Source organism: Diabrotica virgifera, chromosome 2, assembly GCF_917563875.1.
Source record: "Diabrotica virgifera virgifera chromosome 2, PGI_DIABVI_V3a".
NCBI classification, from domain to species: Eukaryota; Metazoa; Arthropoda; class Insecta; order Coleoptera; family Chrysomelidae; genus Diabrotica; species Diabrotica virgifera.
This window is the reverse complement of record NC_065444.1, coordinates 74,974,624-74,992,642: the sequence shown is the minus strand read 5'-3', so window position 1 is coordinate 74,992,642 and position 18,019 is coordinate 74,974,624. Positions and strand designations below refer to the sequence as shown.

Here is an 18,019-nt window from a genome sequence, read left to right as displayed (position 1 = left end):
TTTAATTCTCAACTAAAATTTTAGATAAGCAATTGTTTATCAATAATTAAATAACTTGGTAATATAAAATCTCTTTTTCTATAGGTTATAATTCTAGAAGTCGAAGGAAATTGAATAAACAGTTTAGCAACAATTGAATTGTTAATTAACAATTTACGGTTGCTATAATAACGACAATAATTATGACACATAAAAGCAACTACGATTTTTGTATAAAAATACACTGTACCTATCTAAGGAGCTTTACAGAATTCAAATTGGACTATTTAAGCGGCCTCAGGAATATTTTAAAATAATAAACAATTTTTTGGCTTATAAACAAATTGAATATCTCGGGAAATATTAAATTAAATTAAATCATGAATTATCTTTAAAATACTCAAAACATATATTATTATAATAAAAACTATCGATATTACGAGTGAAAATTGACAAAAATGGCAAAATTCCAATCAAAAATTAGGTTGGAGAAAATGTAATCTAAAGTTCAAAATCGGTGTACGTTAAAAAAATGCATTTTCTCGGCTTCCCATGTAGCAATTTTCTTCATTCTGTTTTTGTTCCGAAGTAACTCGAGTATAGCCATCTAACTAACGTATTATTAAATGTCAAACTTGCTTTTGTTTTGTTGGAATAGATTAATTTATTTATAAGAAAATAAAACTACATATTTTTTCCAGTTGTAGACTTTTTTTAGATAAACTTACTACAAGTGTACCTTTTAACGTTAAAAACACAAATATTCTCATTTGAAAGCTGCATAATTATTTAAACAATCTTTATTTAAACAAATTAAAAATTTTTGTTATGTTAAATAAATTAATTTTTTATAACAAAACAAAAGCAACTTTGACATTTAATAATGCGTTAGTTAGATGGCTCTACTCGAGTTACTTGGGAACAAAAAAATAATGAAGAAAATTGCTCAATGGGAAGCCGAGAAAATGCATTTTTTTAACGTATCCCGATTTTGCACTTTGAGATTAAATTTTCTCCAACCTAATTTTTGATTGGAATTTTGCCATTTTTGTCAATTTTTACTCGTAATATCGATAGTTTTTATTATAATAATATATGTTTTGAGTATTTTAAAGATATGAAAATTGGTGAGAAGAAAGAGGAGAAAAATAAAAAGGTGATCGTTTAAAAATTATGATCCTATTATTTATATCTTTGCCGTAAATGGCGGTCAACTTTGGCCGATTGTATCTCAGGAACCACTTATCACAATTAAACGTTTTTTCTTTTAAAAGAAGCGTCCTGCCGTTTTTTTGCTAATACCGTTTTCATTATTTAATTTAATTTAACATTTCCCGAGATATTCTATTTGTTTATAAGCCAAAAAAATTGTGTATAATTTTAAAATATTCCCAAGGCCGCTTAAATAGTCCAATTTCAATTCTGTCAAGTGCATTAGATATGTACAGTGACTTTTTATACAAAAATCTTAGTTATTCTTATGTATCATAATTATTGTGGTTATTATAGCGACCGTAAATTTTTAATTAACAATTCAATTGTTGCTAAACTGTTCATTCAATTTCCTTCGGCTTTTAAAATTATAATCTATACCAAAAGAGATTTTATATTACCACGTTATTTCATTATTGATAAACAATTACTTACCTATCTAAAATTTTAGTTGAAAATTAAACATTTTGTTGGAAAAACCCGCATTTTTCGGGGAAAGTTTTCGTCGAAGTAAATCGGAGAAGACACGTCTCTATGCATAATTTAATTATGGTGAATTTTTATTTGAGTGTTTTTGGTGTAAAGTTAAAATCTTTGGAGTTATAGAGCAAAAATTGAAAATAACACGATTTTCGGGCGCCATTTTGTTTATAAAAAAAGTAGCACACTATCTGCGGACTTTGCATACCTATGTTGTTAATATATACAATCATAAGATTTGATTCCAGCAATAAAATTGCTGCTTCTGATTTTTATACAACGTGCTAAGTTGGCAGATTATCCTGATGACATAAAAGAAAATTACGAAATGTTGTTAAAAGGACATTTAATTATTAATTTGCCTGTATTGTAGTCACTAACAATGTTTCATACTATGTATAATGTACAAATGAATAGAGCACCTACTAGTCATTCTAAAAAAGCGGATAATATGTTATTTTGATTGACAAAAAAAATATGGCGAGCATCTGGATATTATTTTCTTAAAACTTCAACATTTAAACTTAAACCCTATAGAAATTATTTTTGCGCAAATAAAAAATGGAATTGCAAAACAAAATGTTAATTTTACGTTAGGAGCTGTAAGAGTGTTGGTGGAACAGGAATTAAAAATTTACCAAATTAACTATGTACCTATAGATAACTTGAAAAAAGTATGTGAACCAGTATGTTCAGGTATAGGTTCATGAAAAAGTATGTTGTCTAATAACAGGCAACTTGCGTAAAATTTTAAATACGAAAAAATGCTATAAATCACAACAGAACATAATTTAAAACATGTATCAAATAATAGTTATTTATAAAACAGTTCGTGAAGAATGCTTTTTGCGCACGCACGTGATGTTTAGAGCACGAGCGGGGCGAGTGCTCTACATCGCGTAAGTGCGCAAAAAGTACTTCAAACACAGTTGATACAATATTTTATCTACGATAAACAAACAAAAAAACTGTAGCTCGTTGTCACTGGAATACATTTCTATTCTAAAATTTTTAGAATCTTGACATTGAAAAATTCAAACTTCTTTCAAACCACAAAACTGTCAAAACTTTTGTTGTAATTTATTGCTGACATGTCATCACCATGATAACGCGAAAGTTAAGGATATTTGATTAAATGAAAGTGTGCCAAAAACAGTGCGAAAAAGTAAATCCCATTTAAAATACATTATTACTTCACGTACATTTTAAACCCTTCAAGTACTGCTATCTATAATGACAGTTTTCACAAACTAAAATCTTATACATAATATGAGATAGATAAAAGATTTTTTTGTCTTTCGTTTGGCCCCTAAAGACGATTAAAATTCAAATTAAGTATACCAACCAGCCCAAAACGCGCCCTCATTGGTCATGACGTCATCTAATTGTAGTATTGGATGTCCTCGCCATTAATTGATTAGGTTTGGCACTGACACTCAGTTTTATAAATATTTTGATAGATTTTCCAATCTCAACAAACTATATTATTACAATGACATACGGTAAATGTCATTAAAATATCAATATAACCATAAACATAAACATAAACATAAATAAAATATAATTAGGTGACGTCACGGGTCGTTTGAACTATTTTAAATACACAGAAGATTTTAAATTTGTACTTCTAAGTTATTATGAGTTTTTAAAGCAAGAAATTTTGAAAATCTCATTTTTAAGCAAAACTGAACATTATTATGTAATAAAAAAAATGTGCAACTTTCCTATTATGTTAATGTTTATATTACTGAATAAAGAATTGAATTATTGCCCTTTTAACTAAGCTATCACATGATCCTTATTCTCATTTAAAAAATCATCGATTACGTCATCACTCCCAGGTGGATAAGGTCACTAGTATGATATATAAGCCAAAAAATCTTAATTTAAAAATAAAAATCGACCTGTTTCGGGAATTTTTAAAAATTTTGTTCATTTAGCTAATAATGAATTTATGCGTTACTTTATGGACGCACTGTAGTAATAATAATCTTTTATTTATGTTTACATTTTGTGTTCTTTCATAGTAACTATTTATTTGCTTGACTTCTATATAATTATGTTAACATTGGCATTTAATAACTTTAGGAACCCAACATCTGAATCTACGGACATTTTGGGAATAAACTACTGGCCAACAGTTAAACCAGGCAACTTCCAATATTTAGAACTTAACGAAACCCTGACTATAAAGGCTGATCTGAAAAAACAGAGGCATGATGGATGGGTCGATATTTATAGCAGATATGCTGCAAAGCCTTATTATACCTTTTGAAGTATTGTATTTATAAAATAAAATCTATTTAACAAAATTTGTCTTATTTTTAAGAAAGATATGAGCTGTCAAAATATATACCTACATCAGATCATCTTCACGAAGGTTCAGCAAAGCGAGAACATTGCCCTAAGAGGTGGCAATATCGGCTGAGTTTTAAGTTTTGTGGTTCCATTTGGTGTAAGAAATAGTTATTGGTTAGGGTTAGACCGATGTTTCGAGGGGTAGCTATTGTTCATATTTTATATGATCTCACACGCACTCGTGAGGGTCATTCCTTGACCTCTAGCGTTGGAGGTTGTTGAAGCATTAAAACAGCACTAGATCGAAAATTTACTAAGTTTACGTTAGAGCAGTGATGTTGTATGCAGTACGGGTATGAAATGCCATTGCAGAAACTAGCCGGATGAAGCTGATAAGAATAAAGACGACGTACTACAACACTCATGGTAGAATCTCTATGGCAGGACACTGTATTAATATTATTTACTGTATCTTGTAATTCTTTCATGTTGTTTGTGATGAAGTAGGTATTCAATAAAATACACGGAGCAATGGAGAGGTGAATGTTAAATATATCCCTCAGAGACAGAGTTTCAAATAAAATAGGAGAAAAACTGGTATTACAGTCTCAGTTACAAGAATTGCAACTCTAAAATGGAACTGCGCGGGACATGTTGCCAGATTGAAAGATGGAAGATGGAGCAATAAAATTTTAGAATGGAGAACTAGACACGATGCTTATCGTAATTGAGGACATCCTATAATAAAGTGATCGGACAACGTCATGCTCAAGAGACAGTAAGCGAAGTTTAAAATGGAATTGGAATGGTTATAATAAAAAAAGATAATTTTAGAAAAAAAATTTATTATTTTGGTGAGCATTTCTCTTACTGTCTCCGTTAACTCAACTGATTTTCTGTCAAATTCTTCATTTAATAAACTGTCAAACTGCTTTGTCCATCTCTTTTTCACAGCATCATGTTCGTGAAATAGTATTTTATTATTTTCACTTCGGGTACATCTAATTTGATTAAATTCTTTTGCTTCTAGTCCCATTTTTGACGATTTTATATAGGTATATTTATTTTTTCTTCCCTGCTACCAAGTTGATCGTATATATATGTATCCAGTTCTACATTAGCTTTTGCTACTGCTACTATCGCGTCGTTCTTGGCGACATAATAGTTTTGAATACCTGTATCCGACCGAAACGGAAACGGAAACACTGGATAACAGATGAAACCTTTCAAATCATTAAGAATAGAAGAAATCTTTGTCAAAGTGGTGTGCGTAGTGGAAGGGAAAAAGCGAGTTTAAGAAACCTCAATAAAGAAATAAAACGAAGATGCAAGGCAGATAAAAAACTGTACTATCAAAGTATATGCAAAGAAATTGAGAGACATGATCAGAATAACCAGCCGAGAGATCTATTTAGAAAAATACGCTACTTAACAAGAGACTTCAAAGCCAGAACTTGGGCCATTGAAGACAACACTGGAACTCTGAGAACAAACAGAGAAGATATAGCAGAGACATGGAGATCGTATTGCAGGAACCTATATAAAGATGATCAACGCCAAGAACCTGTTAACCAAATCTCTGACGAGGTAGAAGAAGAACCTGATATACTTGAAAATGAAGTAAGACTCGCGATCATTAAGCTCAAATATAATAAAGCACCAGGTCCAGATATGATAACAGCAGAAATGCTGAAAGCCACAGAAGAAAATGGCGTAAAATACTTCATCTACTCTGTAACCAAATATGGCATTCTAAATAATGGCCTGAAGACTGGACAGAATCTACAATAACAACAATTCATAAAAAAGGCAGCTTCCATAAATGCGACAATTATAGAACTATTTCTCTTATATCACATGCCAGTAAAATAATGCTACATATAATCAATGAGAGACTAAAAACATTCCTTCAGAGAGAAATTCCACAAGAGCAAACTGGATTTACCAAAGGTAGAGGTATTCAGTCAGGCCATGTAGTTGGGGTTTGCACATTGTTAAAATGGCGTGCACCCTATACTACATGCTATGGCATGCTGGACGAGTCATACAGTCTGTAGTCAACACTTCGAAGTATGAGCGGGAATACAAGGTGTATCAATACTCATACGCTTATGAAACGCACCTGGCGGATCATAAGGGCCTTCAGATTTTCCTCTTTTTCAACTTGTCTTGAGTGAAATGTCTTTAATCTTTCCTATCAGCCTCTCTTGGCCAACTCTTGTTTCTTCCTACCCCGAATGGCAATTAGGTTTCCGAAGGCCGACGGGTCGCTATATTTCTTTCTACTACACCGCTTCTTACACCGAAAGATTGCCGGTATAAGCAATCCCCCACTTACTGACCAACGGCTTCGGGCGGATGAGTTGTTAACCCTCCGTTACTCGCACACGGTGTGGGAGACCGGGCCTGTAAATAAATTCCTGTAACTCTGCTTGTAGTGGGGATTTTGAATGGCTACTTCGTATACCTCTTCAGTGGTCAATCAACTGTGGGTAAAGTCAGTTCGCAGTGTAAAAAATAGTACTGTCCTTTTGTTATTACGCAACACGGTCCCGTACACCGTGTGCGAGTATTTGTGCACCAATTTTTGTGTTTGGATCACACATCGATATTTTTAATTAGTAAGGCAATTTAAGATCTTTTCCTTATTTTCAATGTTTATAGATTAGTTTATTTATATTTATATATATATATAAATATAAATATATAACTTACCCAGAACCATCAGAATGAGGTTTAGGGAGATATGTGGTTTACCAACAGAACAAGTACCAGTCGTAACACCAGGAACTTCAGATCGCTGTGCTGTTTGTGATTGGAAGAAAAATAGAAAAACAAAGTTTTACTGCCAAATATGCTCAAAATATCTGTGTTTGGAACACCATTGTTCCAATGAATGTGACACCATTGTGTATTTCATGTTTTAAAAACGTTAATTAATTTTTATAACTTTTTTTGTTACTACAATTACTCTTTATTTTTAATTTTTTTTGTGTATTGAATTAAGATCTAAAGTTCTTAGTAAACAAATTTAACCATATTCAATTTTTTTTTCACTTCCAAAGTTTTTGTATATACATATAAATGGATAACAATGAAAATGATTAAATTTTTGATTAAAGTAATATAATGTTTTGGACCCGGTCTCCTGCACCGTGCGCGAGTATCCGATCACAAAAAGTTGGCGCGAGTAACGAAAGGGTAAGTGGTAGGGCACCCTTTTGTCCTGAGGTGGTGAAATCGGCCCCGAAGGCGGATGAACCAAATATTTTGGTCAACAGTATAAGGATGGGGAAGCACAAGTAGGGCAAACACCCCATTAATGATCCAGAGCGATACGCCCTAGTCAATCAATCATGGTAATGCTCAACACTAAAATAAATTCCGGAGTAAGTCCTCCGATCGGTTCTCCGGGGAGGACAGTTTTGAGTTCACCACAAGATAATAAATTGAAGTGCAGAAAGAATATCAAGATTTGTACATGGAATGTCAAAACCTTATATAAAGCAGGAAAAATTCACAATGCAATACAGGAGATGAAGAGAATGCATATTGAAATCATGGGAATAGCAGAAATGAGATGGCCAGATTCTGGGGAAATACAAGTGGAAAATCACAAGGTATACTACTCGGGAAAAAGTGATGGATCACATGAATATGGAGTCGGATTTATCGTATTACCCAAAGTTGCCAAATGCGTTACTAACTTTACGCCAATATCAGAGAGAGTGATGTTACTACAAGTACAAGCCAACTCCGTCAATATAAATATTATCCAAGTTTATGCTCCCAATGCAGGCAAAGAAGAGGAAGAAGCTATTGAGTTTTATGAGAATATCAACAGAATTATACAGAAAATTCCACGACAGGAAGTTCTTATCATTATGGGAGACTTTAATGCCAAGATTGGAGCTGGAGATAAGACGCAGTACATCGGCGCACATGGACTTGGAGTCAGAAACGACAGAGGAGACCTCCTAGAAAAATTCGCAGAAGACTTAGAACTCGTTGTCACTAACACATTTTTCCAATTACCACCTCGAAAGCTGTACATATGGAAATCCCCTCAAGACAAACCCGGGAGAATTATTAGAAATCAAATAGATTACATTTTAGTAAACAAAAGATTCCGAAACAGCTTTACATCTGTCAAGACTTATCCTGGAGCAGACTTAGAGACGGACCACGTTCCACTGGTGGGAGTATTTCGCGTCAAACTCAAAATAGTGCAGAAAAAGAAATCACAATCATACGACCTACGTATGCTAAAAGACCCTGACACAAAAATGAGGGTCCAAGCCACGTTAAACGAGCAAGTGACTGCAATTAGAGACGCATCGAACGAAGAACAAATGATCAAACAGATGACCGAAATAATTCAAAATGTAAAGGATAGACACTTAAAGGCAGATAAATTAACCAAGAAGAAATCATGGATGACAGATGAGATCCTGAAACTAATGGATGAAAGAAGAAATGCCAAAAATGACCCCGACACATACAAAATAATCAATATATCAATAAGAAGGAAAATTAGAGAAGCGAAAGAAAAAGAAGCAATGGAGAGATACCAAGAAATTGAGATTCTACAATCAAAGTACGATAGTCACAATGTACATAGAAAAGTTAAAGAACTCACAGGTGGACTAAGACGGAGACAGGGAGCAAATCTAACTGATTCTGACATAAACATAATCTTAGATAAACAGAGTAAAATTAGAACGTGGAAAGAATATCTAGAAAAACTGTTTGAAGACCAAAGAGATAACACCTTTGAGCTAGAAGAAGAGGTAAATGATGGACCAAGAATATTACAGCAGGAAGTTTATTCGGCCATAACACAGCTAAAGGATGGCAAAGCAGCAGGTCCCGATAATATACAAGCATAACTACTAAACCGATGGACAACGAATCAATAGCAATAATCACAAAAATATTCAACAACATATACAACTCTGGACAAATACCAACAGAATGGCTGAAGTCTGAGTTTATTGCATTTCCAAAAAAACCAGGAGCCAAAAAGTGTGAAGAATGCCGTACGATAAGCCTCATGAGTCATCTCCTAAAATTGTTCCTAAAGGTAATCCATACGAGAATTTACAAGCTATGTGAAAGTCAAATTTCGCCCAACCAGTTCGGGTTCATAAATGCTGTTGGTACGAGAGAGGCTTTGTTTTCAATACAAGTCTTATTCCAGAGATGCAGAGACGTAAACTGCGACGTATACGCATGCCTGGTTGATTACGAGAAGGCGATTGATCGAGTACAACACGCCAAGATGATGCAAATACTAAAAGAAGCAGGAATTAACAACCAAGATCTGAAAGTAATTAGAAACCTTTACTGGAATCAGACTGCAAACCTCAGAGTTGACGGTGAACTCACCGAATATGTCAAAGTATGTCAAAATATGCGTGGAGTGAGGCAAGGCTGCATTTTGTCCCCCCTAATTTTCAATCTTTACTCTGAAAGAATATTTATATCGAAGCTTTGCACGAAACTGAAAAAGGTATTCTACTAAACGGGTACCGGCTAAATAATATCAGGTATGCAGACGACACCATAGTATTTGCGGACAACCTAGAAGACCTACAAGTACTTATGGACAAAATCACGTATTACAGTCAGCAATATGGACTCAATATAAACGAAATATATAAAAGAAAAAGATAACAGAAGGTCAACTCTATATCAACCAAACCCCTGTAGAAAGAGTGAGGCACTACAAGTACCTCGGCACTATAATAAATGAAGAATGGACCAATAACCAAGAAATAAGAGCGCGCATCGGAAAAGCTAGATCAATCTTCAACCGTATGGGGGCGTTTTTCAAGAGCCACAACCTTTCTCTTGGTATAGAAGTAAGAATGCCGAGATGTTACGTCTTCTCTGTCCTTTTTTATGGTGTTGAATCATGGACGTTGAACGAGAATATGTGCCGAAAGTTGGAAACATTTGAGATGTGGCTATATCGGAGAATTCTTAAAACCCCATGGACTGATAGGGTCACAAATGAGGAGGTTCTTAGAAGAATGGTGAAGAACCGAGAAATACTAACCACCATCAAATCTCGAAAGTTGGAATACTTTGGACACATTATGCGAAATAAATCCAGATATGCCCTCCTACAAGCCATTCTGCAAGGAAAAATATTTGGAAAGCGAGGTCCAGGAAGAAGAAGAACATCCTGGTTAAAAAACCTCAGAACCTGGTTCAACACAACATCTGTGCAGCTTTTCCGCGTTGCTGCAGATAAGGTGAAGATTGCCATGATGATCGCCAACATTCGTCACGGATAGGCACATCAAGAAGAAGAAGAGGTACTCAAGAACACCTGTTGAGTATAAGAGAGATAATCGAAAAATCTAGGGAATTCAATATTCCACTGTACATATGCTTTATAGATTATCCTAAGGCGTTTGACAGGGTCAAGTGGAGACATTTATGGCGAATACTGAAAGAAGTAGGCGTACTCCAACACCTTATTTCGCTTATAACTGAACTATACGAACACACTACTGGATCAGTTAAAGTGCTTGACACACTTTCAAACGAATTTCATCCAGAACGGGGTGTCAGACAGGGATGTATACTATCTCCACAATTATTCAATATATATGGAGAGCATTTTATGAGAAGAGCACTTAAAGGATGGGAAAAAGGCATCTCAATAAATTGCCATAAAATAAACAACCTACGTTTCGCAGATGACACAGCCCTCCTTGCAAATAGTCAAGCAGAGCTGATTGATCTTATACGACTGGTTGAAAACGAAAGTCAAATATTTGGTCTGCAATTAAATATATCAAAGACAAAGATCATGATAGTGGATAAACTACATAAAAATCATCCACACATAACCACAATTGATCGGTTTGAGGTTGTGAGCTCATACTTATATCTGGGATCATTAATCACAAACACAGGGTCACTACAAGAAGAAATAAAACGTAGATGTGATTTAGCAAAAGTCGCCACAGCAAAAATGACCACAATATGGAAGGACTGTCAAATTTCAAGAGCGTTAAAGATGAGGATGGTCAACTGCTTAATATTCCCAATACTGACCTACGGATGTGAATCTTGGAACCGGAGAAATTCGGAAAGAAAAAAGATAGACGCCACCGAAATGTTCTATTTGAGACGAATGCTACGAATTTCTTGGACCGACCATAGAACAAATAATTTAATTTTAAGAGAGCTAAAAGTTAGCCAACGACTCTCCAGTAAAGTCCATTAAAATACTTTGGACATGTTATGAGAGCAAATACAGAAAACATGGAAAGACTCATTATACAAGGAAAAGTGGAACGCCGAAAATCGCGAGGAAGATCCCCACAAGATGGATCGATCAAATTACGGGAATAAATATGCAAAAGACCTATGCATGAGTTAAAAGAAATGACCAGAGACAGAGATCTTCGGAGACGGACAATACACGACATCACGTCGACCACTACACTCCCTCCGGGGGGTAAGGATTAAAGAGAGAGATCCGACCTATTTTTGCCACTGTATACAATTTTCTTTTCTCATTTATTTTTTCTTGGACTTCGTTTGACCTCCACCCGGTCTCTTTATTTTCACATTTCTTTCCTCACGTTTTTCAAGTATTTCAATAGCACTATCTCTAATAACACAGGCAATCTTCCTTCAAATTAAAAGGCAACAATTAGGGAGGTATGACCAAAAATGCAAGATACCGACGACATACGAAGTCGAAATCCAAAGAATTCAATCGATCGAAGAAATGAAAAATTTATCAAAGGACAGGAAAAATAGAAGAAAGACAAAAGAGAACTCTAATTATGTTAGATACCATTTATAGTGTAGAAGGAGAATCAGAAAGACAAAGAAAAATATAACCTTTCCTTCTTCTTCTTCTTCTTCCTCTTTAAAAGCAATTCTGCTTGTTCATTGGCGAATTGATACCTCTATGGAAGGTTGTCACTCCATCGATTGCGCGATCGGTCGATATTTCTTCTACCGATTGGAGATTTATCTCTTGCTATTTTTACCATACCTGTCTCCCCCCATTCTGCTTATGTGGATATTCCATTCTTCTTTTCTATTTATTGTCCATTAGTTTATACACTGTACGTTACATTGTCTTCTAATACCCTGATTCCTCTTTTAATCTCTCAGCACATTTCTTGTAATTCTTCTCAGTATTTTCATCTCTGCTGTTTCCAGTAGTCTTTGTGTTTTGGCTATCGGGTCTTGTTTCTGATGCATATGTCATTTTTGGTCTTACACTGGCTTTATAAATGCTTGACTTTATCTCAGTGTTAACATGTCGGTTTCGCCATTATTAATACATCCTACCAGTCTCTTTGGTTTTAGTACTTGATTTCTCACTTTTCAGTACTGATTCAGTACTGATACAATAAATTTATATTTTACATATGATTGGTTCTTTGCTGATTACTATTGATTTAGTGTTCTGAGATGAAATTTTCATATTGAATTAATTTGTTCTTATGTTAAATATGTATCTGTGTCGTCTGCGTAACAGAGTATTTTTATTTCTTTGTTTCCCATTCTGTTTCCTCTTCCTTTGTTGACGCTTTTGATGATTTTATCTATGATTAAATTGAAGATCATAGGACTCAATGAGCCTCCCTGTCTTATTCCGCTGCCTGTGTCTATAGTTCTGTAAGTTGTATTATGACTTAATTTTTTTTTGTTTTGCTAGATGTTTTCAATAGTTTTTATGATATCTAGGGGCAGGCGCGGATACAGGGGGGTCAACGGGTCCATGGACCCCCTATTGTATTTAGTCTATAAGTATTTTTTTATTACTTATTATTTTTTTCTGTTAACTTTAAACTTTAAGCCATCAGTACAACACTAAATTACACGGCAACCGTTTCCAAAGAAGTGAAGGAAGCCATAAAATCTAATAAAACACCCTTCTCTGAAAAATAATCTGCAGGCGCATTTGTTTCGGTACCGGTGGAACCATAAACAACGGAAATATTTTTCTCAATTTAAAGAATAACAAAAATGATATTTTAAAATGCAAATACATTATACTGGGTATAAACCTTATCTCATTAAAAGTCACGTTTCAAATTTGCGATACAATAAAGATATAAAAGTTTGTATTTTACTAGATAATCCATGCGTACCTACCCATTGATGGTAGAAAGGTTAATCTTTATGGTAAAGAACGACCAGTGAGATTAATAGTCGTGAATTGTCTATCAATCCTTTTGATACCGTAGGTATCTGGGATTATACAGGGTGTTTCATTAATAATTGTCCATATAGTAACTGGAGAAACCTTAGCGCAAAATACGAAGATTTAACCTAAAACACGTAAATAAAATGTGGTTCCTTACTGAGTTACAGGGTGTTTTATCTAAAAATTTAAAAACTCTTTTTGCTCAGCATTTTAAAACTTTTTGACGTATCCTTTTCATACTTGGCAGAAAGTGCAACTATTATACACCCTACTAAATTATGGTAAACGAACGTTTCTAGATACTACCAGAGGCGTACGACAGGGGATAGTGAATGATTGATCCTTCTTAAATTCTACGCCACTGAAGGAATTACTATTTTAGTGCCATTTTTAGATTTTCCAATACTTTCTACGTAAATAGTATACTCTTCATTGGTAACGATAAAGTCATTAGTTTTCGAGATATTTGAAGTTAAATATGAAATGGCACAGTTATTTTGATTAATTTATGATATGATTCATATGATTAAAATTTAAAAATTATTTGTACCCAGTACTTTAAAACTATTTGGCGTATCCTTATCATACTTGGCAGAAAGTGTAGGTACTGTAAACCCTACTAAATTAAGATAAATAAACGTTTCTAGCTACTACCAGAGGCGTACGACAGGGGATAGTGGCTGGTTGACCCTTCCCAAATTCTACGCCACTGACGAAATTGCTATTTTAGTGTAATTTTTTTTATTTTCCAACACTTTTTATGTAAATAATATACTCTTCATTCGTAACGACAAAATGATTAGTTTTCGAGATATTTGAAATTAAAAATGAAGCGCCACAATACATTAATCAAAATAACCGTGTCGTTTCATGTTTAACTTCAAAGATCTCGAAAACTAATGACTTTATCGTTACGAATGAAGAGTATATTATTTTCATAGAAAGTATTGGAGAATTAAAAAATTGAATTACCAGTGGCGTAGAATTTGGAAAGGGTCAACCATTCACTTCCCCCATCGTACGCCTCTGGTAATAGCCAGAAACGTTTGCTTAACATAATTTTTAGTAGCATGTACAGCACCTATACTTCCTGCCAAGTATGAAAAGGATAAGTTGAATAGTTTAAAAATGCTGAGCACAAATACTTTTTAAATTTTTAGATAAAACACTCTGTAACTCAGTAAGGAACCATATTTTATTTAACTGTTTTAGGTTAAATCTTCGTATTTTGTGCTAAGGTTTCTCCAGTTACTATATGGACAATTATTAATGAAACACCCTGTATAGTGTATTTTATCCTTAGAGTAAGTGTGAGTCGTATGGATAAATCTGGAAAATATAATATTTGAGTTTGAGCAGTGTTGCCACAGATCTTGGACAAAATTTCGGGAGACGTCATCTTCTAGAGTTTCGAGGGATTTAGGCATTAAATTGATATAAACAGATTACTCATGGGTTTTTGGGATCGCAAAACACGAATATGCCATCAGAATTGACCTCCGGATGACGTGGTGGTCAGGCCCACTGCAAGGGACGTCATCTTCTAGAGTTTCGATGGTTTTCGGCATTTAATTCATGCAAATCAATTACTGGAGGGTTTTTGAGGTCGCTAAACACGAATATGCCACAAGAACCGACTCCCGGAGCACCTGGTTTCCAAGGTCAATGAAAGGGGCTCCTGGAGTTTCGAGGGTCTTTGGTACTACACTGATGCAAACGGATTACTCATAGGTTTTTGGAGTTGCTGAACACGAATACCCCATCAGAACAGACATCGGAGTACCTGGTGCCAAAGGCACATCATGCTTTGGAGATTCGAGAGCTATCGGTACTAAATTAATGTAAACTGATTACGCACAGGTTTTTGGGGCTGCTGAATGTGAATTCGATATCATATCCGATCCACGGAGCACCTGGTGCCTAAGGCAGGTCTTCTCCTGGAGTTTCGACAGGTTTCGACATTAAATTGATGCAGATGGGTATTATTCATTAGTATTTGGGGCTGCTAAACACAAATACGCCATCAGAACAGACACCGGGGTACCTGCTGCCTAAGGCCCGTCATCTTCTGGGGTTTCGAGAGTTTTCGGTACTAAATTGATGCAAGCGGATTATCCTTGTGTTTTTGGGCTTGCCGAATACGAATACCACTATCAAAATAGAATGTAATAAATCGATATTAAAATAAATGAAGGAAAAACATTGTCAGATATAAATTGAGTTTATATTGTTTATAAATAATTAAAACAATTGAAGAGCACAATATAGTTATTTTATTAACATTTTTGACTTTGAAAACGGTATAAAGGACGTACAAAGGACAAGTTACAGGGGTTGGGATCAAAATAACATGCATCAAGTATTCGTGTTCAGCAACCCAAAAAACCTATAACTAATCCGTTTGCATTAATGTAGTACCAAAGACCCTCGAAAATCCAGGAGCCCCTTTCATTGACCTTGGAAACGAGGTGCTCCGGGAGTCGGTTCTGGTGGCATATTCGTGTTGAGCGACCTCAAAAAACCCTCCAGTAATTCATTTGCATCAATTAAATGCCGAAAACCACCGAAACTCTAGAAGATGACGTCCCTTGCAGAGGCACTGGCCACCACGTCATCCGGAGGGCAATTCTGATGGCATATTCGTGTTAAGCGGTCCCAAAAACCCATGAGTAATCTGTTTATATCAATTGAATGCCGAAAACCCTCGAAACTCTAGAAGATGACGTCCGTTGAAGGTCAAGATCAAAGTAAAGGTCGCCACTGGAGAGCCAGGAAAAAATCCTAGACTACTAGTACTTTTCCTTGATCCAAACTTCTACATGTTGCCAAATAACCAGTAACTCACGGAATTGGAATACCCCGTAAATTTTATAATTTTCCAAGTTTGGGCCTCTATATCTTGAAAATCCTTCATACGATTGAGTTGTGCCCATGAGAACTTTTTATCAGGATGCCTCAAAGAGTATTTTCCCAAAGTATGAACGAAATCCACTGGGACCTATTTTCCATAAGGTTTGTGCGAGGTCCTTTGACATAAATGTCAAAGTGATTAATTTAAAACATTAAAATTAAAAATATTAATAGAATATAATATTAGTTGGTCAAAGTTGTGGTGTACATTTTTACCTTAAATATACTTACGTTTTAAATACTGAATTTAAATTTTTTTAATATTTCGCAATCAATTAATCTAAGCGCCATCTACACGATAATTGTGAAAGTATCCGAAGTAAGAATTTATTATTTCATTAATAGAACGTTAAAATGATTAGCAAAATCTTTAAAAAAATCGATTATAATTTAATTACTTTTTTGCGTTGTAAATATTAAGCGATAACAATTAAATAATAAATTTAAAAATTACCGGTGAAAGTTGCATTAGTAATCCGCTAGGAGCGACACCAGCGAAGCTCAGAGCGTATACCTTAAAAGAATGTATTTTCTCGGCTTTCTAGGTTTTATAGAGCAATTTTCTTTATTTTTTTAATCAAAAGTAACTCGTGTATAGCCGTCTAACTGACGCAATACTAAATATCAAGGATGCTTTAGTTTTGTTATAAGGAATTAATTTGTTTATAATAAAATAAAACTGCATATTTTTTCCTGTTGTAGACTTTTTAAAAAACTTACCACACGTGTACCTATTAATGTTCAAAATACAAATATTCTTATTTGAAATCTGTATAATTGTTTAAACAAGTTAAAAATTTTTATTATAATAAATAACAGTTCTAGGTTTATATAAATTACTGCAAAAATAAGGGTTTTTTGCAACTATCTCCAATTGTTGTGTGTATTTCAAATTAGAAACTAATAAGATCTAGAATACTTATTTGAAACATTTTTCTCTAAAATCTACAAGGAATGTTTTATAGGCAAAAACATGATTTTTTACACTTTATAATCGTTTATAAACAAAACAATGTCGGATATTGAAGCAATTGGGAACGAGAAAAATTTTTAATGTTCTTTAGTTATGTCGAAATACTGTAAGTTAAAAAGGTGCAAAATAAATTTCTCCTGTTTTAAGATTTTAATATAAATACTATTTTTATTTTGGAATTATCTTCTATATCAAAATAAGCCACAATCCTTCAGTATTCACTATTCAGATTCAGATAGATACATTTTACTCCCAAAATCATAATATAAAAGAACAAAGGACTGGTCATAAAATTGATATCGGTACGCACATTGTGTCACAAACTAGTAAAAGCAATTCAAGAATTCTTGAAAATTGACTACACTCTGTTGCCAAATCTATCCACTGGAAAAAAAATTTTCTAATAATTTTGATTTTTCAGGTATTCAGTAGATCTACCGAAAAATCGGTAGCTCTGGTATCACTTAATTTGAGGTAAGTCTGGCCCCCCCTATTATGAATTTCTAGATCCGCGCCTGTCTAGGGGGACTTCTCTATGATACAGAAGATGGATTACATCTTTAAGTCTTACTCTGTCAAAGATTTCTTCAAGTCCATCAGACATAGAAATATGTCTATTATACTGTAGTGATTTCTCAGTAATTTGCTTTATGACAAATATTGCATCTATACACGATCTTCCAGTACGAAAATTCTGTTGTTCATCTGCTAAACTTCTCGGATTCATTAGTTTTTGTATAATTTTAGTTGTAAGTTTTAGGGCAGTATTTAGCAAGTTGATGCCTCTGTAGTTTTCTGGCTGCTTTTTGTCTCCTTTTTTGAATAGTAGAATTAGTTCGCTCATTCTCCATTCTTCCGGTATAAAATAATATAAACTTCTACGTAAAATTTATGCTGAATAACAATCAATCAGCAAATCACTAGTGAATCATCGTAATCAGCAAAGTTTATCATGAGATGGTTCTGAACTGCATAAT

General features: G+C 34.2%; 1 protein-coding gene across 2 annotated transcripts in view; it reads left to right on the top strand.

Annotated features, from left to right (window-relative positions):
• The window catches only part of LOC114333512 (venom carboxylesterase-6), a 78,100-nt gene extending 74,117 nt beyond the window's left edge, over nucleotides 1–3,983 (top strand). For both annotated transcript variants that reach the window (XM_050643799.1, XM_028283397.2), the window contains one exon: nucleotides 3,760–3,983. In XM_050643799.1, the coding sequence (XP_050499756.1) occupies nucleotides 3,760–3,946 (187 nt within the window). In that variant the 3' untranslated portion in view covers nucleotides 3,947–3,983. The remainder of the gene's footprint in view (nucleotides 1–3,759) is intronic.
• Nucleotides 3,984–18,019: the final 14,036 nt, after the last annotated feature.